At 37.5% G+C, this 26,265-nt stretch overlaps 1 protein-coding gene across 1 annotated transcript in view; it reads right to left on the bottom strand.

Annotated features, from left to right (window-relative positions):
- Nucleotides 1–1,004: 1,004 nt before the first annotated feature.
- fbln2 (fibulin 2) overlaps nt 1,005–26,265 on the bottom strand; it is a 65,332-nt gene continuing 40,071 nt past the window's right edge. The window contains exons 8-17 of the mRNA XM_060858407.1: nt 25,076–25,177; nt 20,937–21,071; nt 16,151–16,291; nt 13,971–14,114; nt 12,965–13,093; nt 12,032–12,157; nt 10,945–11,061; nt 10,341–10,469; nt 8,145–8,268; nt 1,005–2,268 (exon numbers count right to left, since the gene is read on the bottom strand). Of these exons, the coding sequence (XP_060714390.1) occupies nt 1,914–2,268; nt 8,145–8,268; nt 10,341–10,469; nt 10,945–11,061; nt 12,032–12,157; nt 12,965–13,093; nt 13,971–14,114; nt 16,151–16,291; nt 20,937–21,071; nt 25,076–25,177 (1,502 nt within the window). The 3' untranslated portion in view covers nt 1,005–1,913. The remainder of the gene's footprint in view (nt 2,269–8,144; nt 8,269–10,340; nt 10,470–10,944; nt 11,062–12,031; nt 12,158–12,964; nt 13,094–13,970; nt 14,115–16,150; nt 16,292–20,936; nt 21,072–25,075; nt 25,178–26,265) is intronic.

Raw genomic sequence — 26,265 nt, 5'->3', positions numbered from 1 at the left:
GAGATTTAAAATTCTACTGCTTTAGTATAATTCTTCACCTTTAAACAACCGACTAGTGAGTTACAGCGTTGCTGGGCGTCAACTCGAGATGTGTCCATTGACTCCATAACAGCCTGGTCAGTTTTATCAAAAGATTCATAATTTCCTGTTAGTATCTTTATCACAAGAATGAGCACTTGCTTTCATGGAACATAGTCACGTAAATTTAGCCATGCTGATAAAGAGCACTCGGGGAAAGACGATAATCTGTCAAAGACTGCACACTCCTACATGTGTGTTGGAACGCCACCTGAATGGCAGGAAGTAGTTTGAGGTTCAATTTTGTCCTAAGACATGGTCTAAAACATGCTGTATCAGTTATATTCAGAAGTTATGCTAAAGACATGGTTTTATGTTATTTAGAATGTACATAAACAAACAGATGAATTGTCCAAAGTTTTGTGAATTTGTCTCAGAGAATTCCAGCAGTAAGAACGATGTAGCACTACTCATAATTTACCATTTAGCTATTAAATATTTCTCATCCTATGTAGTGAGGCAGCAGTCTGAGGTTATCTGAGGTGCTGTGGAACTCACACAGTTGTACACCCTTTTCCGATACCCACACAATGGGGAGGGAAGGTTGAGTGGCCTCTAGGGTGGACCAGTACATGATAGCACAGGGGCTGATGAGGACTTCATCAAGGAGTGGGCCTACACAGCCCGTCATTTTAAAGGCAGGTCCGGTAAGCTAAAAACAGACTGCTTTTCCACAACCTGTGATAAGCTTAGATTGCTTGACCTTCAGGGTTAATGCCGTTTCTTTAGCCATGGGCCTGAACATAAACTTAAGAATTTGATCTACATTTATTTTGTTTAAAAAGAACCATAGTACCAAAGTGAAAGAGGTTTTGCTTTTTACCAGTAGGTGGTGGTCTTCACCTTCTGTTTCAGAGAAATCAGCTTTATTATAACTAATTGCAGAAAAAAGGAAAGAAGGAAAAAAAACACTTTCACTCTATAAATGCTTTTGTGGGTCTGTTATTTATTGTTTGTTTATTAAATCAATGGTGATATGGTAATCACTTGGACAACACAAAGAAATGATCTGATGCATTTACCCTGAGAGGATTAGATAACATACAGAAATAGATATAGAAAGCAAAAAAATAAAATAAAATAAAACCTCCATACAAACTGTCTTGTAATGTAATGTCAGTGCTACATTGTATCTCACACAGACTCCAAGTGTGAATGTCAAATGTGCCTTGCAATAACAGATACAAACAGAAAACAAGCAAACTACAAATATTACAAAATATTATACATCTTTTCAGGTACAAAATATTAATCACAGTGATTACAAAAGATGTTTTTGCAGTATTTCCCTTTGATAACGAAAATAAGTGCCGTATATGTACTCATTAGTAGTATACATTTTGTACAGTAAATAATTGTTCCCAAAATGATTGAAACATTTATAATGGGTAAAATAAAGAGATGCAACACTATGTAAAGAAGATTTAAGGATCCACATTTTTACCACTCCATCTTTCCCACAGTTTCCCTCAGCTAGGAAACAATGCTTTTTAAAATCATTAATGAGGCCCTGCAGAAATTTCAAGAAATCAAAACTGTTTCAGGAAAAAATAACATCTAGTACTAAGTAACTTTAATTACTTAGAAGAACTGGAAATGGAAATCAACTACGTCTGTAAGTTGATGCAGTTTGCATTTCTCTTTTTGTCAAGTCATGACAGAACACAAGCTTTTGGATTCCTGTAAAAAAAAAAAAAAAAAAGCACCATCATAGCTCCTTTTGGATAAGCTTTTTTTGAAAATCTGTTCAGCAAAGAAGTTAATGAGATACTCAGACAACCCCCTAAGGAGATTAGCACCTTATGAAAGCAGATATGATGCAACAGAAAGGGTCATCACATGGAGTGTGCTGTGATGAAGACGTGGATGTGAGTGAGGAACGTGGTGACAGTGCCCTGGCGCAGTAACTTCATCTCTACGTCGATGAGGAAGTCACGAGGGCCATGAGGCTGCCGCTGCAGGTACACAGCTCCGGTAAAGCTGTTGAGTCGGCGTGTGCTAAAGTAACCCTCTTCATTGCCACGCGGGATGCTAATGATTATGTTATCACCTGTGTAGGCTGGAGAGGGGCCAATGCGGAAGATCTGTGCTGGGGTGACGATGTTAGTCTGGAAGCTAAGCTGATAAAAGGTGATGCGAAATGGCAAGTTCTGGCACTGGGAGCCGAAACAGCTTACCCGCTCGCAGCGTCTATGAAAACATGGGAAAGGTTCAAAAAGAGGTGCATATTACGGTGTTATAGTGAAGGCTACATTTGATCTTTGCACTACCTTTGCAGAGTATAAAATAGCCAAGGGTTATATAATAAGTAACTTATTTTTATTCAATTTTATTCCAAAACTAAAAAGATAAAGGTGCATGACTAATTTTCATTAGGCCATTCTTACAATGCTATGTTGTAGCCGATATGTCCATTTAGTTTGTGCGACATGACTGGCTGCACACAAAGAGACCGAGAGAAAAACAACCAGAAAGTGGGGCCAGTCATACTCTTTTGAACTCCCAGCCACAAATGCCAATAGCATTAAAGTGGTTTGATTATATTGTTTTATACCAATCTGCGGTTGAATTCTCCAATCTGATTGGTTAGAAGGTGGTCAGCTCGGACTGAATAGCACGCACAGCTTATAGTTAAATGGAGACAGAGACGAACTGATTAAACTGATTAAAGAAGTGGAATCAGGTGAGGCTCCTGCCTGGTTGGCAGCTACACTGGCCTTTTGCTCTACATAATTTAAGAAGAAATGGATTTTTAAAAATGTCTCGTTATTCAACATAGCAAATGTCTTAATCATTGACAGTGAAACTTTCTATAATTTTAATTAATGAAAATCAAATCAGCCTCATCAGTCAGTAAAATCGTCCTAAATCCATTCTTGGGGTGGTCATGACTTTTCTATCAATTTAACATAGTAGAAGAAGAATGACATTCCATAAATAATATGCAGAGATTAAACAGATGCAAAGCATATTATTTATGGAATGTCATTCTTCTTTCGTTTGCTCACTGTTGAGGGTCACCACAGCAGATAATCTGGTCCACATATTTGATCTGGCACAGATTTTTATGCCGTATGCCCTTCCTGACACACAGAGTTAGCTTTTCACGGGCTGGGATAGCTTCCTGCCTGGGAATCAAACCCAAGTCACGGCAATGAGGATCCTGTCCCTGGACCACTATTAGGCTATTGGTTATGCAATGTATTTTATCTTTCTTTATGGTATACTTAATATTGTATTTGCTTTCTAAACCCTACACCAGATGTGCATACATAGATGTTTCAAATATGTGGCTGCAAAATCCCCTGGAAAGTGTCTGAAATTAACATTCAATAACCTAAGTCTGTGGCTCGTCACCCAAACTGCATCTGTGATTGCAGACTAAATGAACCCTGTGTGAAGTGCAAATTGCATTTAAAAGCCAGTGTGAAACGTGGAAACAGTTAACAGCCTCAACACTAAAGAGAAACAGCAAGTTCAGCAACAGAGATAATGTGTTAATAAATACAGTTCTTATTAAACAGATTGTCAAGTAAATGATGTGGAGGGAATTAATACGGCTAATATGCCATTTGGTTACTATTTCAAGGCTGTTGTTTACATAATAAGCTACTGCATATAAAAGTGTCCAATTAAAGTTAGGTCCATTTTTCTTGTGGATCACTGCGGTCACAAAGACCAGCTAAATGTAGGGAATTTCTTTATTAGATGGAAAAGACAAGTGTTTGTGTTTTAAGCTGCCAGTTGCTAATGAAATAAAAAGACCATTTGTTAAGCATCAGTATCATAGTCCTAAAATGCATATTACATGTGCCTGGCAACACTACACATACTTCTCCAAGCAGAAGATTTTATATATACACGTATATATATATATGTATATATATATATATATATATATATATATATATATATATATATATATATATATATATATATATAGTCATGTCCTTGATATTTGGACATTCACAAAGTTTACCACAGTAAATTCAGTTTTCAGTCATTGAAAAGTCTACTTAATTGGAGGACTTGGCCATTTGCCCACTTTGTCTTAAAGAAATCTTGTGCCCCTTTTCCACCAAAAAGAACCGGGTGCTGGTTCAGAGCTAGTGCTGGTTCAAAGTTCGTTCCACTGGTGAACCTTCTAAGAACCGGTTTGCCTTTCCATCGGCTAGAGAGCCGTCACAGAGCCGAGTCTGACCTAACTGTATACGTGTCACATGTCCCAGCAACTTTAGTGCAGCAGCGGCAAATACAAACACATCAACAATGGCGGATGGGGCTTTACTGTTAAAGAATATTAATAAAAGGGTCATTGGGTTACAGGTCAAAATTGATTATCATGTAACAATGGCCTGTGTGGGTACACAGTCAACAATGGGTATACAGATAACACATATACAGTCAGTTCTCAAGTTAATACGTTGGAAGTTGTGCAAGCAAGAGGAACGGAGTGACTAACAATTGCCAAATTGAAATAGCTAGACCAGGGGTGGCCAACCCACGGCTCCTGAGCCGCATGCAGCTCTTTGCCCGGTTTCATGCAGCTCTTACGTTCACACCGAAGTTTGTATTTGTGTCTTTTTAATATGCGTGTTCGCTTTGCTTGAGTTCAATACGGTATTTTCGTATCATTTCATTCGTATCATATCAAGATCATTTGAGTGAACAATTTGTGTCAAGTTCGCTCTCAAAATGGCAGGGAAAAAAAGGTGATGTTCAAGTGTGCCCATGTGTCTGATGTGGCTCTTTGCGGTAACACGGTAAAAAATGTGGCTCTTGGTCTCTGACTGGTTGGCCACCCCTGAGATAGATATTGGGGTCAGAGTCCCATATACGTCATGTTCCAAATTATCATGAAAGTAATATATCAGTAGGATTTCTTTAAAATAAATATTCAGGTTTTAGTTTTTTTTTCAAAGAAAGTGTTTGTTTTATTTTTGATGTTTTAAGACAACTGGTATCAATCTTAGACAGGTTAGTTAATTAGTTTAGGTGATCTTAGCTAAAGGGAAACCAACTTAAAGAGGTTGTTCGACATTATTTAGCAAGTCACAGTTCTTATGCAATATGGGGAAAAAGAAAGAGCTTTCTGAAGATGAAAAGCGTGAAATAGTGCAATGTCTTGCAAAAGGCATGAAAACAATTGATATATCGCAAAAACTGAAAAGAGATCATCAAACAGTCAAAAGATTTGTCAGTGATTCCCAGTCGAGAAGAATTAGATCAGATAAAGGTTTATCAAGAAAGGTTTCTGTCAAACAGACTAATGTTATTAAAAAGGCAGCTATAAAAAAATGTTTGAAGCTGTTGGCATCTGTGGAGTCCCAAGAACCTCTCGATGCAGGATTCTTCAGAGATTCTTCTTTTTGTATGAAAAGAGAACCTTTTGCAATGGGCTCAGAATTACATGAAGACTAATTTTCAAACAGTTTTATTCACTGACAAATGCTGTGCTACACTTGATGGTCCAGATGGATGGAGTTCTGTATGGGTGCTGAATGGACACCCTGTTCCAACAAGGCTGAGACGTCAGCAAGGAGGTGGTGGAGTGATGATTTGGCCTGGAATATTGGGAAGTGAGATGGTAGGTCCCTTTAGGGTCTCTGACAGTTTCAAAATAACCTCTGCAGGATATGTGGAGTTCCTAACAAACCATTTTCTGCTATGGGATAGAAAGAAGAATTGCGCCCTCCGAAATAAAATTATTTTCATGCAGGATAACGCACCATACCATGCTGCAAAAAACACCATCGATTCCTTAGTTGCTATGGCCATAAAAAGAGAAAAAAATCATGGTGTGGCAACCATCATCCCCTGACCTCAATCCTATTGAGAACCTCAGGAGCATCGCTAAAAAGAAGATCTATGAGGGTGGGTGGCAGTATACCTCCAAACAACATCTCTGTAAGGAAATACTGGCATCTTCAAATGAAATACTGCAAGAAACTATACAGTACATGGAGTTCAGTGGATGAGACATACATGTTCAGTGGATGAGAGAATATGAATATATACAGTAATCCCTCGCCACTTCGCGGTTCAAGTTTCGCGGTTCAAGTTTCACGGCCTCAGTGCATCGGTGATTTTTTAAAGATTATTCATCGAAAAATAAAAATAACAACGGTTTCCCAGGATGCCAGACAAAGACTCTCTCAGAGGCTTTGTACATACCCACGGGCACTCAGACAAGGCACGTGATTGGCTCCCGGCGCGGCGCATCATCGCATCCTCGCCCAGCTTCTTCCCTTGTTGTACTGTATCTCGCCACTCTCGTTCACGCTGTCAACTGTGTCTCGCGTGTTGTGTTTTCATTAAGCACTTGCAATGCCTCCTAAGCACCGTGCAAAAGATTCCACTGGTGAACCCAAGAGGAAGAGGAAGATTATGACCATAATTGAAAAGGTCAAACTAAGGTTTTATAGTTAAATAGATTTAAGTAAAATATATGTGAGTGAGTGAATGTATAATATTAAAGTTTTATAATTAAAAAGATTTAAGTAAAAAATATATATAAAGTATAAATATACATATTTTAAACATTCTGGTACCCACATACACTTATACGGAAATTCCTACTTCGTGAATTTTCACCTATCGCGAGGGGTTCCGGTCCCCATTAACCGCGATAAACGAGGGATCACTGTATATATTTTATATGTATTGATATTTCAAAATATCAATAAAATTGGTGGCATTATCGGTTCTTTCAAATTTAATAGCATTCTCATTGTAAAAATAATAGTTGAGGATAAAATTAAAATTAATCAAAACAAAACCAATAAAAAATGGCATGTGCATAATAATTTGGAACCCAGTGTATATAGAGTGTGGCAGAGGAAACGCACAAGGAGGGTGGTTAGGCTCTGCTCCTTGTTAACCAGCAGTATAGATGGTGCAGTTTAAATAGCTGAAAAGCTGAAGCCTGGTGTCTGGCTTTTGAGAATATCCACTCTCACATTTTCCAAGTTTTCTGCGGTACGAGCAGATGTGGAAAGGCCAGTTTCCTCTTCTTCACAGACACTGTTGTTCTGACATTTCAACCTACCTGAGCAACTTGTTACAATCAGGACCGTTTCCATGATGACTGAATGAATTGTCCATGGAAAAGGCGATAAAAAAAAAAAGCAATTATGGATTCAACACAAATTCCAACTCCAAAATCACATTACATATACACACACACACGCACGCACATATATACACATATATGTGCGTGCGTGTGTGTGTGTGTGTAATGTGATTTTGGAATTTGGGCTTGTGTAGCTAGAAGTGTGTATGCGTTTGTGTATGTGGTGTTGTTCAACCCTTCAAGCAGAACCTGTACTTAGATTAGACATGTGTGTGTGAAATAAGCACTTTTTGATCAGAGTCAGGCTCCTTCATTTCTCAGACTAATGGAAAGCGTGCTTGCCAGGGGCTGGGCCCAATAAACCTGTCACCAGCATGGATTTCCTTATTTAACAAGGTCATTGCTTGAACACACAGGGCCAGAGGGACATAACCCATACCCACAAAGACCCAACCCAACCCCTCTCCCCTACACACATAGTGAGTTATGCATGTTTCCTATAAGTACATTCATGACCAGTGAACCGAATCTACATCTAATGGCTGCTGTGGCTGGTAGGCATGCCTTTCTAGTTTAAATAAATAAAGTGCCCACTTTGCATTTAGCCTTGCATGCATGACATTAAAAGTTCTTTGGACAAGTTATTCTATTACTGTAATTTTGCTTCTGTACAACACAATGGATTTGAAATGAAGCAATCAAGATGGAATTCAAGTGTAGACTGCTTTAATTTAAGATGTTTTTCAAAAAGACTCAATTAGTTTTAGTAAAAAACACCTATTGCTTTATTTGAAATCCACTGTAATTGTGTACAGTGGCAAAAAACAAAAAAGTATATTAGTCTTCAAAAACTTATTAAACCAACTGAAAATATACATGTTATATGCTCATATTTAGTGTTGTGATTAAAGATATTTCAAGTGTTCAAGTGTTAAGTTAAATTAATTTAATATGGGGAATTTATTCAGTTAAGATTATGATTAATATCACTCACGTGTCTGACACCTTCCTGTAGTTCTCAGGACATGTAAAGGACAGGCACCGAAATCCTCCCTGAAGGTTGTAGCACGTTTGGGTTGTTGAACAGTTGTGTGTTCCTGTAGCACACTCGTCAATATCTAAAACACAAAAAATCTTCATGGCATTTTTTAAAACTAAACTGCTGTCTTGCAGTCTGCTGATTATAGCAGACACAGGGTTTTGATTGTATTGCTATTTTTAATGACATTATTGAGCTCAGAAATCAAAGTTGTTATAGGTACTATTTATAATAGTTCAATGATATAAATTTAAAGTTTAAATAACCCAAGTATAATGTATACTTAAAAAGTACAAATAAGTCCCACGATGAAAATTTCATTATGATTAATTTATTTATTGATTGAAAAGACTAACAGATGCCATTTAAAAAAAAAAAAAACATCTACATTAAGTTTTTTTGCTTCCCTTGATGTTCTTGCTAAATTAAAAATACTATGGAGGTTTACTAATTGCTACATGATCTACATGTTTGCGAGTCTGAAATAAATCTACAAGGCAACACTCACAAACTAAGGCAAACGTATGACTTCATATTAATTTCTGTCATTTAACAGTGTGTTAAATGCAAAACAACCTTAGATTAATGTTATTAGTTAAAACCTTTTTGTATATAAAGTGCTAAACCAGGTAGAAATCCCTTAAGCTGCATCCATCCTCAGTGCAAAAATATTTAAGGTACATGCGGTATGTGGTGTGTTGATCTTCATTTTGCCATGAATCAGTAGACACTCCTGCAGCTGTAATTAATTATTAAGCTAATTCTACAGATGCAACATACTCTTTCAATCCACACACCATTACACTGAGTGAGCACTTATTTTAACCTGGGGGAATCAAAGCTCTCTTATCAGTCTCTTTCTCCGCTTATATCAATCTCTTTCCTAAAGATGAGGAGGAAGGATGTGCTCTTTTCCCATAGGTATCAGAAAAAATTAGAAGGTGCATCACTGGAACTAAGGTCAGGGTCTTATATTTCAAGTTACAAGTGCTTTAAAATATTCAGAGAAGAGAATGATAATGAATTCACAATCCAGTTTGTTTAACTCTGAAGCTAAAACTAGGAGCAAGTAGAAGTGTAATACCCGGATTGAAGATTTAAGTAGGCAAAATAATAATCTTCAATACTGTTAAAAAGCATTTCTCAGTACTCTATATTGCCAATTACATCATTATGGCAATCAGATACAAAGTACAAGTGGTTCAAGTGCAACGTCTTAGAAATCTGTACAACTCATTTCATTCTACTAAAAAAAAAAAATACTGTGTAATGTTATTTTACATGGATGATTCAATTCAATTCAATTCAATATTCCAAAATATTATCCGGTGTATCTGTCTATACACTTACTTGTTATAGAAGTCAGTTGTATTTAGTTAGTACAAATAACAATGCAGTGAATATAGTGACCTCCACAAAAATGGGTCGCTTCATTCTGGACTGTACTCCTCAATGACTTCTGACTTCCAAGCAATCCAGGATAAGCCATTCTCTATTCTCCATTCAAACAACAAATTATCATTTCAGTGACAATTTCTTCCAAATCCAACTCTCCTAGACTTCTTTGTTGGCTGTTGCTTCCCAAATCTGAGCGTAACACTTGCTTCATGCAGAACAGTACCCTCATCTTCTGTGTTTTAGAACTCTATCTGTTAACTACACACTTGTCTATTATATGTAATTGTTGAACAAAATGCTTGTAATTGTAACTAACAATGTATTTCTCAATGTGGCAAGTGTAAAAATTTTGTAAAATATAACGCAAACTCCAAAGTGTGTTTAGACTGATAGTGAGTTTTCACTTTCACCTTAAAAGAAAGTGACATCCATCTGTATTCATTGTCGTCATCTATCTGTATAAATAATTCTCATCTCATTCTTATTTATTGAAACAAATCAAAACCTCTTCACACACTTATCAATCTTCTAGGTAAGTGGGTGTGAGTGCAAATAAGGTCTGAAGAGCATGGGGCAGGAACTAGAAACTAACTGCTTATTTTCTTTATTTTAAAACTTTTTTTATGACTTATTTCACCTAGACTATTTTAGGGCTAAACACCTGACATACTCTGTGTAATATGCATTTAAAAAAAGTTTTACATTATTCATTAAAGAAGTTGTCCTACAGTTATTAAATGACTTTTACAGTACCTTGACATGTGCGTCCATTGGGTGACATGGAATAGCCATGAGGGGGGCAGGCGCACTGGTAGCTGCCTTGAACATTCACACACTGGAAGGCGCACATGTTCCCAATGCTTTGAGAGCACTCATCAATATCTACAAGCCAAAAAATATATATATATTTTGTCAAAACTGTAGCAAAGACAGATCTCAATACACACTAATAACAGTGTAGGAAAAGTCAGGACCAGGTAGGAAAGGTTTAAGAAAGCATGTCTGAATTTGAACATATGAAACATATGGCACCTTCCAATAGGAACTATGGCATCTCATGTCATAAAAGGCAAGATGAAATTGATCCCATCACATTCATTTTGAGCTGTTGCATCAACATTTTATAGCTTTATTCCATATGTAAATGATTAATAACTATTTGTGTCCTCTGCTTCTCTTCATATCTTGTATAGATTTTTCTCTATAAAGGAGTGCATTGAGTGCCAGAGTTGCTCAATATGTAATATATCACCTACATTGATTTATTAAAATACATTCTCTCTCAAAAGCCACTCATTTTTATGGTAGTAGTGATTGCAAGTGTGAGTATAAAAACATTTAAACAAATGTGAGTCACCTTCACAGGTGTGGCTGTCCTCCTTCAAATAATATCCTACACGGCAATAGCACTGGTATGAGCCATAGATGTTGGCACACTCCTGACTGCATGGATTGTTGTCACATTCATTAACATCTGCAAATCAGAGTCAATTAAAAATTATGAAAACATTAATTATTGCATCATATTGGAAGATATTAACTGAGACTATACTAAATAAACAATAAGTAGCCATGTAAGGAACGTATGATCAAACTTTACATTGTTCATTTATGTTACAAAATTCAATATTTCTAAGAAACACTGCACATAAAAAATAGACTAATTTTTTTTTATCACTTTGGCTAATTGTACCTGCACTAGGTGGTACTAATGTATACCATCCCATCATCCCAGCTGGCTTTCATCCTATCACCCTCGACACTAGACATTGTGCTCATTTATCACATATGACAAATATGTGATAAATGAGCACAATGTCTAAAAATACCATCAACATTTAATGTTACACAGTGGACCATGGGTGCTTATTTACTTCTACTTTTATCTGGGTCTGCTATTAAGTTGGTGCTGCTGCATAAGGTGACATTCTTAACTGTACCGTGGGCCACCACTGACCACCAAGTCCTTGTAAAATCTCTACTTAATGCCACTCCATGTGTAATGTGACTAAGGAAGCTATCGTGCTTGATTATACTCGTTCAATAACTCTAGAAACAAGCTGAAAATCATTTGCTCCTCTAGAATCTCCCTTTCTTCCTTTCACTCCTTGTCTCTGCCCTCCGTGCTCAGGTTCTATCACTTTTCTCTCGGTCACAGTCTGTCTTTTAAGATCTCTTCATCTGACACACAGACACTTTCTGACATGCTCAGTCATGCTTATTTCTCTCTCTCTCTGCTGCCCTCTTTCTTCCTATATCTCCCACTTTCCTTTCTCACTTAGGATTAGTTTTTAGGACCAAAGTCAGCCTAGAACATGGAATCCTCACAAACACCACGTACTATCAACTTGTCACTAAATCACTATAACCATGCATCTAACAAAATATTTCATGATTATTTCGTGATTATGATTAGAAATTAGTGAGAGAAAAAAAAGAACTACCTTCACAATTCTTGCCATCAAAGGCAAGGGAGAAGCCTGTGGTGCAGGAGCACTTGTAGGAGCCCACAGTGTTCTCACAGGTCTGAGAACAGAGACGCCCAGGGTAACGCCAACACTCGTTCACATCTGTCAGGAGAAAGAACACCAAGGTTCTAATGTGTTGTAAAGAGAATAGCCAAGCCAATTCTGAGTTTTGATACGAGAATTTGATACACAATTGTGTGTACATAATCACAATTATTTGAGCTTATCAGGATTATTTGAGGTAATTGTGATAAATTGCTCCATAACAATTCGTATATGTACAAATAATATATATATATATGTGTGTGTGTGTTTATATATATATATATATATATATATATATATATATATATACACACACACACAATACACGCACACACACACACATGTTGTCAACAAACACATTAATTATTGTTAATTCTCAATTAGACAAAGACACTATACTAATCATTTGGAGTGACAAATGTAATGTTTAAAGCATTAAAGATTAAATAAAGATTACATTTTTATATGGTTACTCTAGCACTAGTACAATCTGTAGCACTAATACATATGGTTTGTGGACACCTGAGCATCACACCAATATGTGCTTTTAGAAAAAGGATGCCCACATTTAGTCCCCTGCACTCTTCTGGGAAGTTTTTTTACACTATTTGAGAGTGTGGCTTGTGGGATTTGCTCTTTCAGCCACAAGAGCGTTAGTGAGGTCAGTCACTGCTGTCCAGAGAGGAGGCCTTGGATCAGTCAGCAGTCCAAGTCATCCTAAAGATATTTGGTGAGGTTGAGTTCAAGGCTTTGTGCAGGACACTCGAGTTCTTCCAGACTAATCTTGTCTCCATGGACCTCACTTTGGGAACAGGGGCAAAACTGGGTAATTGTTCTCAAAGTGCAGGAGTGTGCAAGACATACCAATGCACAGGCGACGTATAGCATCATACTGGTAGCCTGGCTGGCAGTCACATCGGTAGCTGCCAGGGAGGTTGTTGCAGATCTGACCCTCAGAACAGCGATGTGTTCCTGTTACACACTCATCCACATCTGCACACAGAGCAGGTCAAACACATCAAACGTGCTACACTTCATACACTGTACAGAAGAAACCCACAGAAGCACACCAGATCAGCACTGCCTCACAAATGCAAATCAATGCATATGAAAATAAAGTAGTGGGTCTAGTGGTTGCAGCATTGCCTTTGACTGAATGAATTATAATTCCCTGATGGAGTTTCTTAAAAACAATACTGTGCTTGCAGGGTAGCATACTTGTCCAATCTCTACATGATGAAATTGATGAAATAATACTACAAATGAGATATTAAAAAGGTATAATACGTTATACCAAATATGCTGATAAGCTTATTATATCATATTCAGCATGCAGCTGAATTTAAAAATAGAAATACATATAGAAATGTACACATTTTTCACTAATGTATTTTAATTAAAATGTTTAAATTTAAAAGGTATAGGTTTAAAGTTAAAAGGTTGCTTGAAAGCAAACACAGAGAATGAGGAGAAGTTTATTCCTGCAGGTCATTCGGAGTTTAAACCAGGAAACACCCAGGATCTAGTTCAGGACAACCTTTTTTTGCACTATGACACTTTAACTCTGAACTTGCATCCTTTTTATTTTTATCCTTAATTCCATCTTTCTATGTTTGAATACCAGACAGACGAAAAAAGCATTTCACTGCATGTCATACTCTGTATGTATGTGACAAATAAAATTTGATTTGATAAATTGAATAAATTGGTTGACTTCACTGAGGGAATACTGCTACCACTACTACTACTCCACCTACTAATAATAATTAGGTGCAAGATCAGTAAAAGGTGTTCAGTAGGTACTACAAATGTAAGCAGAAAATAAACTAGTCTAGACTAAAGTCCTTTGTGTCTGTGTGTGTACACTCACCAATGCAGCGTGAGCCATCAGGGCTGGAATGATATCCTCGGGTGCATAATATAATCTTGCGCTGGCAGGTGTAGGAGCCCACAGTGTTTATGCAGTTAAAGCCTGTTATACATGGCTCTCTCACAACACTGCACTCATCAATATCTGAGAAACATACAATGTAAAGTTATAACAAAATGACAGCCTTATTATGAGCAAATTACGGATGTCCTTTGTAGCCTCAAAAACATATACTCATTCTATAGTTCACTAGGTCAGGGACCCATACAAGTCAAGGGTGAAGAGATTTTTTTTTTATTAATAGATGCTAATTGCTAATTCAAATGCTTGGTAAAGAGGTAGGTATTTAGGATTTGTATGAAGACGGACAGTAACTTTGATGTTTAGACAGCTAGGGAAAGTTCATTCCACTGCCTTGCTGCAGGACAGAGAAAGAGTCTTGATGCATGGCCTCCTATTACCTTAAGAGATTGTGGGACCAGCTGAACTGTGCTAGAAGCTTGAGGGGACTTTGATGCAGACTAGGCTATGATTAGTGTAGTGGGCTCCAGATAAGTTCCTTTAAGTAGGCTTAGGTTTTTTGAGAGGCAAGAATATGTGCTTTATATCAGTAGATATCTACAGGAAGCCTGTGGAGGGGCAACCTGCAGGGGAAGATCTGCCAGGGGTGACTGGCAGTAATCCAGTCTTGGAATGATGTACAGAACAAGAAATGGAACCTCCATAGAACAAAAAGTAGTGTAGTTGCAACATTCACCACGACTCAGTTTCACACTTCTTACCTGACTCAGTCAATATCAGACTGAGTCAGGTAAGAAGTGTGAAACTGAGTTGTGTGTCCAGGACCAAGATTTTTAAATCGTTTGACCCGAGAGTCGTGGTGAATGTTGCAACTACACTACTTTTTGTTCTATTTCAGTGGTAGGCTGTGCAATCAGGAACAGGAATTTAGAAGATGATGGCTGATTCATCTAACTAAATTATAGAATCAGAAACCTTCTTAGAAACCTCCTTTTTCTTGTGTTTCTTCAAGCACTTCAAGATGTCATGCAAAGATGCATGGCTTCATAAAACTGGCATGACAAATTATAAACCACGTCACTTTTCACTTGGCTGACAAAGCATTTGTATGCAATAGTCAAGCAGTATTATGCTTCAATTTCAAGCCATTCATGTATTACAGATGGAGTACAATTAAAGTAGCATAAAATCCACAATTACAGCAATAACAAATATTCCTTTTCAATTAAGTTGCTATAGGTTTGCAGACCGGTGGAAAGACAAGCTATTTTTCAATTTCGATAACACAACAGAGTTGATTGTTGACTTCAGGATAACTGGGGTGGACCACATGCACATCACAGACGACCTCAACTGGACTCGCAACACCACCTGCCAATCCAATAAGGCCCAGCAGTGTCTCCAATTCCTGCAGAGTTTGAACAGGTCTATCTTCCCCCTCCCATCCTCACCAATTTTACAGAGGAATAATAAAGAGAATCCTGATTAACAGTCTAATCACTTCGTATGGGGATTGCACAGTTTTCAGACTACAGGACCCTGCAGCAAAATTGTGAGGACAGCTGAGAAGATCATCAGGGTATAGATGCCTCCTTTAACAAGTACTGCATACACAAAGCCACCAGCATTGTGGATGACCCCTCCCACACCCCTCATGGATTTTTCACTCTCCTGCCATCTGGCAGAAGGTATCAGAGCATCTGTACTGTCACCAGCACCAGACTCTGCAACAGCTTCTTCTCTGTGATACAGTCAGAATACTCAACACTGCTTCCTCCCAAACCTCACCTGGACTAATCAAAACCTCCCAGCACTGTTCATATACAGTATCTCTGCACATCTGCGCTTTATATTGTTGTTTTTCAACACTTAATTATTCTGACTCACACTCTACTATTATGGCACTTTTACTGTTGTAAACACAGTTGATTGCTGCTTCTACAGTCAATAGTTTACAGATAATTATTTTTTCCACTTAACACTGATGAATAAATACAGAGAAAAGCAGATTTTTGAGTTCTGTCCATTGTCAAGGATGGTGCACTAACTATCTGGTCCTCAATCTCAGTCATCCACTCACTACTCACCCCACTGAATGCCAAAAAACAGACCACATCACACATGCACACATTTACTATATCTCTCTCTTTCTCTCTCACCAATGCAGTTGCCATGGGGGTCCTGAGAGAAACCGGTGAGGCATTGTTTCTGCTTCGGGCTGCAGCGGAACGAGCCATGTGTGTTCTGGCACTGGAATCCTGAGCCACAGTCATGGCTCTGTACAGCACACTCATCAATATCTGAGGAGGAATTACAGGTGTTAGTGCAGCCTGGAGGTCTACAGCATTGCAAACCTCAGTGCCACTGTCATCATTAGAGTCAACTAATTTGTCTAGACACTGACATTAATGAGATGTGAGTGCACAACTGATGATTCATTTGATTTAGATCTGTGAACTTGAATGATGTACCTAAATAATGAACGTCAGACTGAAGAGAAGATCTGTGAATATAGACCACCACTTAACAGTAGGTGGCACTGTGGTTCAACGTTGGTGAACAGATCCTCTAAATCACACCCAACACATTAGTCCTCTGTCCAACTCTCCTTTTGCTGCTTATTTGGATTTTCAGAAAAAAAAGGTAAATTGAGTTTTGGTTGGATTTACAAAGCTAACTTGACAACAGCATAGCCATACTTCATCAGATGAGCATTAACTCCAGTTATGATGAGACATTAATTGGAGGTTTTCACAGGCTAGTCAAATTTCTCTAAGCTCCAGTGCAGGTAATTAGTGCAGGTAATTCAAACACATCATTAGTTCACACATGTTTACTCCTTTGCCAAATTTAATTTCTAATTCACTGTAAACACTTATTTTGACATCTAAGACCAAGTGCTGACATAAATGAAACAAATAAAAGAACTTTTCTCCAAGCAAGAGTGTAAGTATCAGTAATTGATGATGTACAAAATAATTAACAAATGTAACGTTCCATAAATGATAGATAATGTACAAGGTTGGTCCACTGCAACTACCCTCATGCAGTAAAGCACTATAAGGTATCCTGGGTTTGATTTTGCAGTTTTAAAGCTTGTTAGATGATGAACAAGGCCCATAATGGATGGGAGATGGGGGTCAAAAGTCTCAGTTCACTAAGTGTCTTCATTTACGTTGAATGTCCCAGTTTGATAGCTGCACCTCTGGAGTGGAAGCTAGAATGCTGCTGATAACATTAGAGATTTACTTAAATGGAACACTCCAATAAAGTGGTTTCATAAATCCCCTAAACACTTTAAAGCAGCTGATGCTAAATTTCGATTTGCATTTACTTGCTTGCCAAACACTTTTACATAAAGTGACTTATAATTGAGACAGGATAGAAACCAAGCATACCACTAAGCAGTTAATCCTACAGTGCTTTTCATCTTAACCCTTATTTACTCTGCCTCTAGAATGTACAGCATGTCATTGTCATAACATTAATTTTCACAATTCTGTTTACCTACACTAGAACACTTAAAAACTCTTACAAATAAACTCTCAGGGCAGCTGTTGGGGCAGTCACAAACAATATCTAACAAGGATTAGCTGAAATATTGAATGAATATAAAGAATATTTCTGTATTCATAAATTAGGCTCTACCTCTGCATCATTCATTCTTTCAGAGATGGGACGAACTCTTAGAGGGAATAATTTGTGGTTATGTTTTACCAATATTGAGCAAAATATAAAATTATTGTCAGTGGTTAAAGAACATTACAAATATATCGGATAAAAATTAGGAGCAAAAGATCTTTCACTGTAATTTTTCACAAGTCATTTTTTACCATTTTAAACATCATGATAAATTATTTAATCACGTAGATTTTCCAATAGCTTAAAAGAAACAGAAAGCATTTCCACTGTTTCAGGTTTAAGGAAATTAGAAGATGGTGTTATAATGTTATGCTGGATTTGACATACATTTGACAAGTGTTCTTATTTTTTGTTCAGAATTTGGAATAATATGATTTTCAACCAGTGTGTTCAAGGTAAAAAATAAGGAAAAAACCAACAGGTGACTCCATGTTTCATTACCAACAATACAGTCATCCAACTGTGATGAGTTTATATTATATTATTTATTTTATTTTATATTTATATTTTCATACAGCCAACTTTATAATCACTTTATAAGCGTTAGCAATTAAAGTAACTATTAGGAAGCAAGGTCATGAAGTGGGTAGCACTGATGCTGTTAGGACGGGACAGTGTCCATCCCACTCGGAAAGGTGCTGCTCTCATTTCTTGCAGTATAGCACATAGTTTAAGAACAGGCCTAGTTATTCAGTGACAATCTGGAGCCAGAGCCAGGGAGCAGACAAGCAGGCTAATCCGACCGTCTGTTAGCTGCATCGAGTATTCACCCAGTGTTTACAGACTTTTAGTAACCTTATTAGCATAAAATTAGATCATAGTGAATGCACAGCCAGCACCTTTGATCTGAAGCTAGGACTGTTAAATATAAGATCTCTTGCATCTAAAGTTCTTATGGCTAATTATATGATTACTGAACAGAAGTTTAATGTTCTGTGTTTAACAGAAACATGGCTCAAACCAAACGAGTTTTGTTGCATTAAACAAAGCTTGTCCGCCTTTTTATAGGAGGGGGTGTCGCAGTAATTCATGATGATGAGCTAGGTGTCAAGCAAGAATCGAGACATATGTTTAACTCATTCGAAATTCTTCATACTAACATGTAATATAGATCCACAAAAAATAGGTCTACTGAGTCTACTGGTCCTCTGAATTTGCAAATTTCATTTCAAACCTAGTTGTTTCTTTAGACAAAGCAGTAACTGCTGGAGACTTTAACATTCATTTTGATAAGTTAGAAGATTCTCTGAGAACAGCAGTTGTTTCCATCTTAGATTCAGTAGGGTTTAACCAAAATGTAATAAGACCCACTCAAAATGGAGGTCACACTCTTGATCTCATTCTAACCCTTGGATTAAATATAGAAAATATTCACAGTGCCTCAATCAGAAGCCATCTCAGACCATTCTCTCACTTCATTTAAATTGCGCTTTGGACACGATATTTACAATAAACCTACATTTACATCTGCTACTGCAGAGAGATTTACCAGAGATTTACCAGCTTCCAGAATTATTATCCATGATTGCATCGCCATCTAACCCCACAGAACTTGATCAGGTGACTGATTATTTAGAGTCAGTGTTTTGCTTTACCCTAGACATTGTAGCTCTACTTAAAAGAAAAGTAATTAGAGAAAAAACCTGCACCCTGGTACAATGACAACTCACTAACTTTAAAACAATAAGCTAGGAAATTAGAACGTAAATGGCAACAAACTTAATTATCAGTATTTCGATTAGCATGGAAGAAAAGCCTTCATAGCTACAAAAAAATCTCTTAGTGCCGCTAGATAACAAAAATAATCCAAAATTTTTATTTAATACTGTAGCAAAATTAGAAATAAAAACACTGTCGAAAAGTGCACAGTGTGTCTTTCTTTTTTTTTCTCTCTCTCTCTCTCTTCTGTTTCTATACCTATGGAAAGCTGCTTAGAAACAATGGGAATAGTTAAATTGTTAAAAGCGCTATACAAATAATTTAAATTTAAATTTGATGCTTCATTATTATTGTAAGTGTCTCCAGTTTGATCCCAACTTTGTCTTTGTGGAGCATTGTGGGCTTCATCCCACTGTCCAAAAACATGCCACCTGTTGGATTAGCTATACAAAATTGCCCCCAGTTGTGCATGAGTGTGTAAATGTAGAGTGTCTTGTACCATGTGCCTTTGTTTTTGTTTTGTGTTCACCTGTGTTAGCCCTGCCCGATCCTTAAACCTTTCCCAGCCTCTGCACAGCTGTTCCTTGTGTTTCTATGATTTCCTCCCCTATTTAATCATCTTGTCTTGTGCCTGTTGTTTGCAGAGTCTGTGTCTTTTGTTTCTTGTGTTTGATTTGTTGTTGGTGTTCTTTCTGTTTCTGTGTTCCTAGTGTTTCCAGCCTTATGTTATTTTCCCTGCATATGGGTCTGTATTTTATCCATGAAGACTCCCTGCACCCCCTGACACAGTGTTACTGGAATAAGCTCCAGATCCACGAGAACATTGATATTTTTTGCGTCAAAACTTTCTCTATGTTCCTTGACAGAAAGTAAGGAACGTCCCTCAAATTAAACTGAGATCATGAGAGATGGGGCAGGAAATAGCAGACAGCAGAAAATATCAGAGAAAAGGGATTCACAGGTCGATTGGCTCAACTCTTCATCTGTTGGGGAGAACATATTTGGAACGCACACCGATGTAAAATTTCATAGCTCCTATGCAACATGAAAGCTTGTCAAGTCTGTTTATTTAATCAGAGTAAATGTTATGGAAGGACAGAATCATGTAGGGATGATCTAATGGTAATATTGCGAGTATTCCTTTAAGGACCTCGCAAAAGGGCCCAACAGTGGCTCTCTGACTTTTGATCTATAGCTCTGAACCTTAATTGCAGAACAAGCTTTGCTGTGAGCTCCTCAATAAAAATTGAAAGACAATTTTCAACCAAAGTGATACTAGAGAATGCTGCAGAAGAGCACTACTGCTGGGCTTTGCTGGATCTGAAGCTTTTCTAAAGATAAAGTGGCAATACCCATCATATTGACCTCATGTAAGAATTACACAGGCACAAGACAGTTACTACTGAGGAATTGTAACTAATAAATAAGTTAATGCAAGTACATGATCATTACTTCTGTAATTTTCTGAGGATGTTATGAGGGTGGAAAATGAAGGAGAAAAAGAATTACCTTCACTGTCTTCATTCCTCAATTTGAGGAATTTGATGAAAGAGCAGAGGGAATGAGAGAAGAGAGTGTGAGTGAGTGTCAAAAAAACAATGAAGGAAAGTGTGGGAAAAAAGAAAAGCAGAAGGGAATACCTACCTTCACATACTCCATTCCTCAGTTGGTAGCCACTTGAACAAGATATCTGCCTCTCACACATGAAGGCTCCAACTGTGTTTACACAGCTCTCATTGGGCTTGCAGGTGTGTGTGTTTGTCACACACTCATTCAAATCTGGAGACCAGAAAAAGAAAGCATATATGACTCAACAAAGTGCATCTTCTAAGTACCGAGGCACACGTTTCCTGAGATGAAGCCAGACTACCAGCACAGCGAAGTGATGGCTATGGAAAGCCTCCTTGGCAGCTCAACAGACAGTAGCATCTTCAGCATCATAAAGCATGTGGAACTGCAAGCAGATGGAATCAGTGCACACAAACACAAACATACAGAGACCTCAAGCTTCATAAATGAGGTGATACTGATGACTTGATGATCAAACTTTTTCTCTGAAAATTTCACATTCACCATCTGCCTCTGGTGTAGGTTCTGTTCTAACACTGCAGAGTGGTTCTAACACCATGGCAAAGAACCTCTTTTTGGGTGGATTAAAAAAAAATTAAATATGGACATGATGCTGATAAAGGCTTCAAAACAAGGCTTGGAATAGGAACTTGGGCCAGTGTCAGTGATAAGGGAGAGGAAGGAGAAGGTAATTATTTCAAGCTTAGACAATGACTGGTCACCAAGCCAAAAGGAGGCATCGCTTTGATATTTTTGCAAAGAAAATGATTTTATTGTTTGTTTGAAAATGATGGAGCTTGTTAACGTGTTTATGTTGTCTTTTAACCATGGGTACTGCTGAGAGAAAATGCACAAGGTGCCTTATCAGTGGCACACAACAACGAATGACATTATCTTGAGAATCACATTGATTTTCAACATGAGTGTTTAGGTGCCAGAGGGGTTATCCACAGCAGCAGATGACAATGTTGTGACTGATCTCAACTCTCCTGCCATGGTGCCATTAGGAAAAGGTCACAAAAAGTGACTACTTCAGTTACACAGTAACACACATGCGTGTGTGGCTTTGTTTGTGCCGGTTTTAAACTCTATGGCTGTCACTCAGTCTTGAAGTTCACCCTGGATGTGGCACTGACCACTGAGACATTGCTAAAGTCAACCCACAAAACAGAATTAATCATAATTGAGAGCTGCAACACCGGCATTTAATGTCACTCACAGGACACACAAGCCAAAAAATGACTTTAAGGCCACCTGACTGCAGACGTAGACCAGAGATAGTGCTTTTTCCTGAACATGTAATGCTTTGGGATGGTATAATATAGAACATAATCACTGCCCTGACTTAGCAGATAGAAAAGCAGAATATTTGTGTGTGTGGGTGTGTGTGTGACAGAGAGATGGAGAGAGAAACTCATCTGAAGATACTTCTTATATGCACACATTCACTCTTATTTGCTTGACTGAAACAAGAAAGGTTTAACCTAAAGGGATAAATTAACAAATCGGTTTCTACCAAGTGAAGATCAAGTTTCTGCCAAATTTCAACAGGGATTTACAAATTAACACCATCTGCTGTTCCAGTCTCACAAATCTATACCTCTGATTTCAGCAGAAACAACCAGTGATCCTTGATAGACATATTTATTTTGAGGTTGCCAGGGTGATAGCTTTTGGATTGTGGGTCTCTGGGAGTAGTGTTATTTCTGATGAGTCATAAAAGTGGTGACATGCTGGGGAAACGCCTTACATTCTCATGTCTTTCAGCCCAGATCTATCTTTCCCTTTCTCTTCATTTCTCAAGACACATTTTGTTCAAGGCAAGCAGTGCATTCTCTCATTAAGATCTAAAAGAACCTCTTTTGCTATTTCCCATCCACACCATACTAACACAGATGCTACAGCATATTTCCATATATTACATATATTGTAATAATAGGCTACCTTTGACACTTAGAAATTGCACTGAAAGACATGCATGTTATAAATAATGCATTTCTGTGGCCAGGCGAGGGCTTCCAAGAACCTCTTAGTGATGGATGGCATGGCTGAAGAGCATGCAATAAGGATTATGGGCCATGAACACGATTTCTTTGTCAGAGGCAACACCAGCCTGAAGCGGTCTTCAAGAAGGCGCTAACGCTGGTTTGCCAGTCAGTGCTCGCCTCTAGTTGTTTTCCTTTGAGAATATCCGGAACAAACATGTTTTGTCATAGATGAACAGCTTAAAGAACAGCTTATTGTCTGCAAACTGATTAATAAAGACTGACAAAAAAATATCTTGTCAAATCAAATTAATTATTCCATGCTATAGTCATACATATTTATTGGTTATTTTCTAACAGAAAGCACAAAATGATAGACATTCAATGAAAAAATGTATACATCTATCTGCTGTTTGAATTATGGATCAGTCTTATGGACCAGGCATCTCAAGCAGTGCAATTTTAATAAACTATAACATCTGTGTGCATCCACAAAGCCATAAAGGCTAGTGTTTTTTGGGTTTGATGGGAGAAATGAAAAACATATCCAATCAAGGCTCTGAGACTTTTTAGCAAATCTGATCCTTAAATTGCGACCACATAAATGTGAGCTTGGAGATTGAATGCATGCCTGTATGTGTTTGTATGTGTATATGTGGCAAACCAGAAGTGCAGTGTAGTAGGGATGAACTGGCTAAGCAATCTTACACACACTCTCTATTCTGGTTGTGTATAAAGCCCATGTCTCACATGTCCTGCAGAAGAACACACTTGTAGGAACCTTCCATGTTCACACACACCTCCTTGGTAGAACAAGTGTGTGTGGCCCTGCTGCACTAAGATACACACAGTGGAAGAGTGTAGGACACACACCCACACACACAGGCACAGGATACTTATGATGTTCTTTCCTGTTTAAGAAGGTGAGCATACATTATGGTATAATTCAGTAACTAATGGTTAGAGGAGTTACATTCAATTAGTTAACATTAGTTTACATTCATCTGTTATCTTTATGGATCTATTACATATGAATTTCAGCATGTGGAAATGACTGCTTAAAAAGAACCAGATGCCTGAGATGGGAGGATTACAACAGCCCATAGACTGGATCTACAATGTCTCACTGTCTTCCCTCCGGTCTAATGATCAGGTTTCTCAAACTAATACCACAAATTGTATGAAATGAAATATCAGTACATGGCAGATAAAGCATCTCTTTCCTGTTTCCTTGAATGTGACAAAAGTATTTGGCTCTACAACCAGTATATCTAAACCTGCTGTTTGTTTTATTCCAAACCAAATCAAGCTCAAGGCCCACCCATACTCGAACATATGGGAACAATTCAAAGAGAGAGTGTTCTTTACACGAATATAGCCTTTTCATCTAGATTCACTATGTTTAAAAGTTCAGAAACAGCTCATAGAGAGCCTGCACATAACAGAATTTGCGCTTCATTCAAACAAATAGCCTGGATCTCATCACACACTGAAAGCCATGGTATTGTAGACTGCAAAAACATTCACTTTTTCAGAATAAGACCAAGGTTGCACCTTAATAACTTTGTATTAAACTGAATTTGTATGCATGGTAGCTGCAGTCATTATAGACTGTAAAATTGATGTAATTCAGATGGAAAACTGATCTGCTGAAGTACCAGCAGTAATGTACTGTAGTATACCACTGGATCAGTTTACATTCCAAATCAACAGTATACAGGAAATTTATTAGCACCTCCGCTATGTACGCCTAAACCTGGCATGCAAAAGATTCATTCTCACACCTCTCCCTAAATCAATTTTATTAGATTCACCACTAGCAAAGCCATTGCTGTAGCATTACACAATGCTGTAGCATTACGCATTCTGTAAGAAAAGAAGAACTCCAAAATAAGCTGTAGAAATCTGTATTAGACAGCAACACATACTAGTAGTTAATTCACTTTTCTTTAGAGTTAAAGAACTTGAGTTAACATGATAGTTTGGTGATGCTGTGGGCTTCTCATGCAAAATGAGAACAAGTTCAGATTATGAAATGCCTCTACACTGTAACGCAACTGCCTCCAATAAAAATGTATCCTAGAAGTTATGACTCATCACCGGACTAATAAAACACATTTATCTGTGTTGGGTGGTATTCTAGGTTAGGGTACACTAAATTTTGTTGATATGCAGTGTTTCAGTCAGCACTTTACTGCAATCACACAGCAAGCAGGTACATTTTTGTACCTTCACATGTCTGTCCATCAGACATCAGTGAGAATCCTGGAAAACAGGAGCAGTGGACCAGTCCTTCCACAGCAGAGCAGTGCTGAGAACATGGGCCATTACCTACAGAAAACAAACAAGACTGATTATTTTAAAGTTTATCTAAATGGCAGAGAGGAAAATTGTCAAAATCAGGGTAATTAAAAAACAAGAATCAGTTTCTAAGTGCAGAAGTAAAACCATTATTTAGTCTAAATTATTGTAGTAATAGTATTTCCTTATGTTATCAGAACATTAATTTAACAGAATGTTGCCATGGTGCTTTAAAATAAAGTCTCCAAATACTTTCACAGACTATATAAGCACTAAATAAATTGGAAATGGGGGAAAAGTATGACTCAGAAGCCCCAATTTGGAAAAAAATAAAAGTTCATGACCAATAGTGACAATCATTTATTTCATAAAGCATAGTCTTGGATGGCATAAAGGAGGCTGGTTTGGGTTTAAGGGGATGATGTGTTGGCCAGATGAGGGTGGGAGCAGGATTAAGAGAGACAGCCCGGGCCGCTGGAGACCCTGCTCAGCCGCAGACATGACATACACACCCATTAAACTTTCAGGTCTTTGAACAGCAGCCACTGGTCTTTTAACCAGATGTACATTAAACCCAATAGCACCTGGGCTTCAGGAAGATGCTTGTCTAAGGGAAATTATACATATTATGGATGGTGTGAGCAAAAGATATTTGCTGATTTGCTCTTTCCTCCTGTACCTGAAACATATCTGGCAGTAAATAAATCATTTACATTATGTCAAGTGTATAACAAAAAAGCTATTCATAGCAAATACAGAAGAACAATAATATAAATCTAAAAAAGATGTAGCTTCTTGAGGCTATTAAAAAAAGGCTAATATTTCATATATATCTGAATATCTGAGTGTGAGCATTGGCAAATATAACTTTGGGCTGTAATATATCTATTAACCCTGGACATCCTGCTGACCTGGGCCACTTTTTAATGAAATGCAATTGAACCATATTTTGAAATATCCAATATATACAGCATACTCAATCATAAATCTATATTCTATGAATCATATATTCATTATATATTTCTATTCTATAGTTAATTCTATAATATTACAGGTAAAAAATATAATAACAATAAGAAATTAATACTTAAGTTAAACAGTATGAATAGCTATGTCTG

This window comes from Tachysurus vachellii, chromosome 22, assembly GCF_030014155.1.
Source record: "Tachysurus vachellii isolate PV-2020 chromosome 22, HZAU_Pvac_v1, whole genome shotgun sequence".
Classification (NCBI taxonomy): domain Eukaryota; kingdom Metazoa; phylum Chordata; class Actinopteri; order Siluriformes; family Bagridae; genus Tachysurus; species Tachysurus vachellii.
Note: the sequence above shows the minus strand (reverse complement) of the source record. Positions and strands in the feature narration are given on the sequence as shown.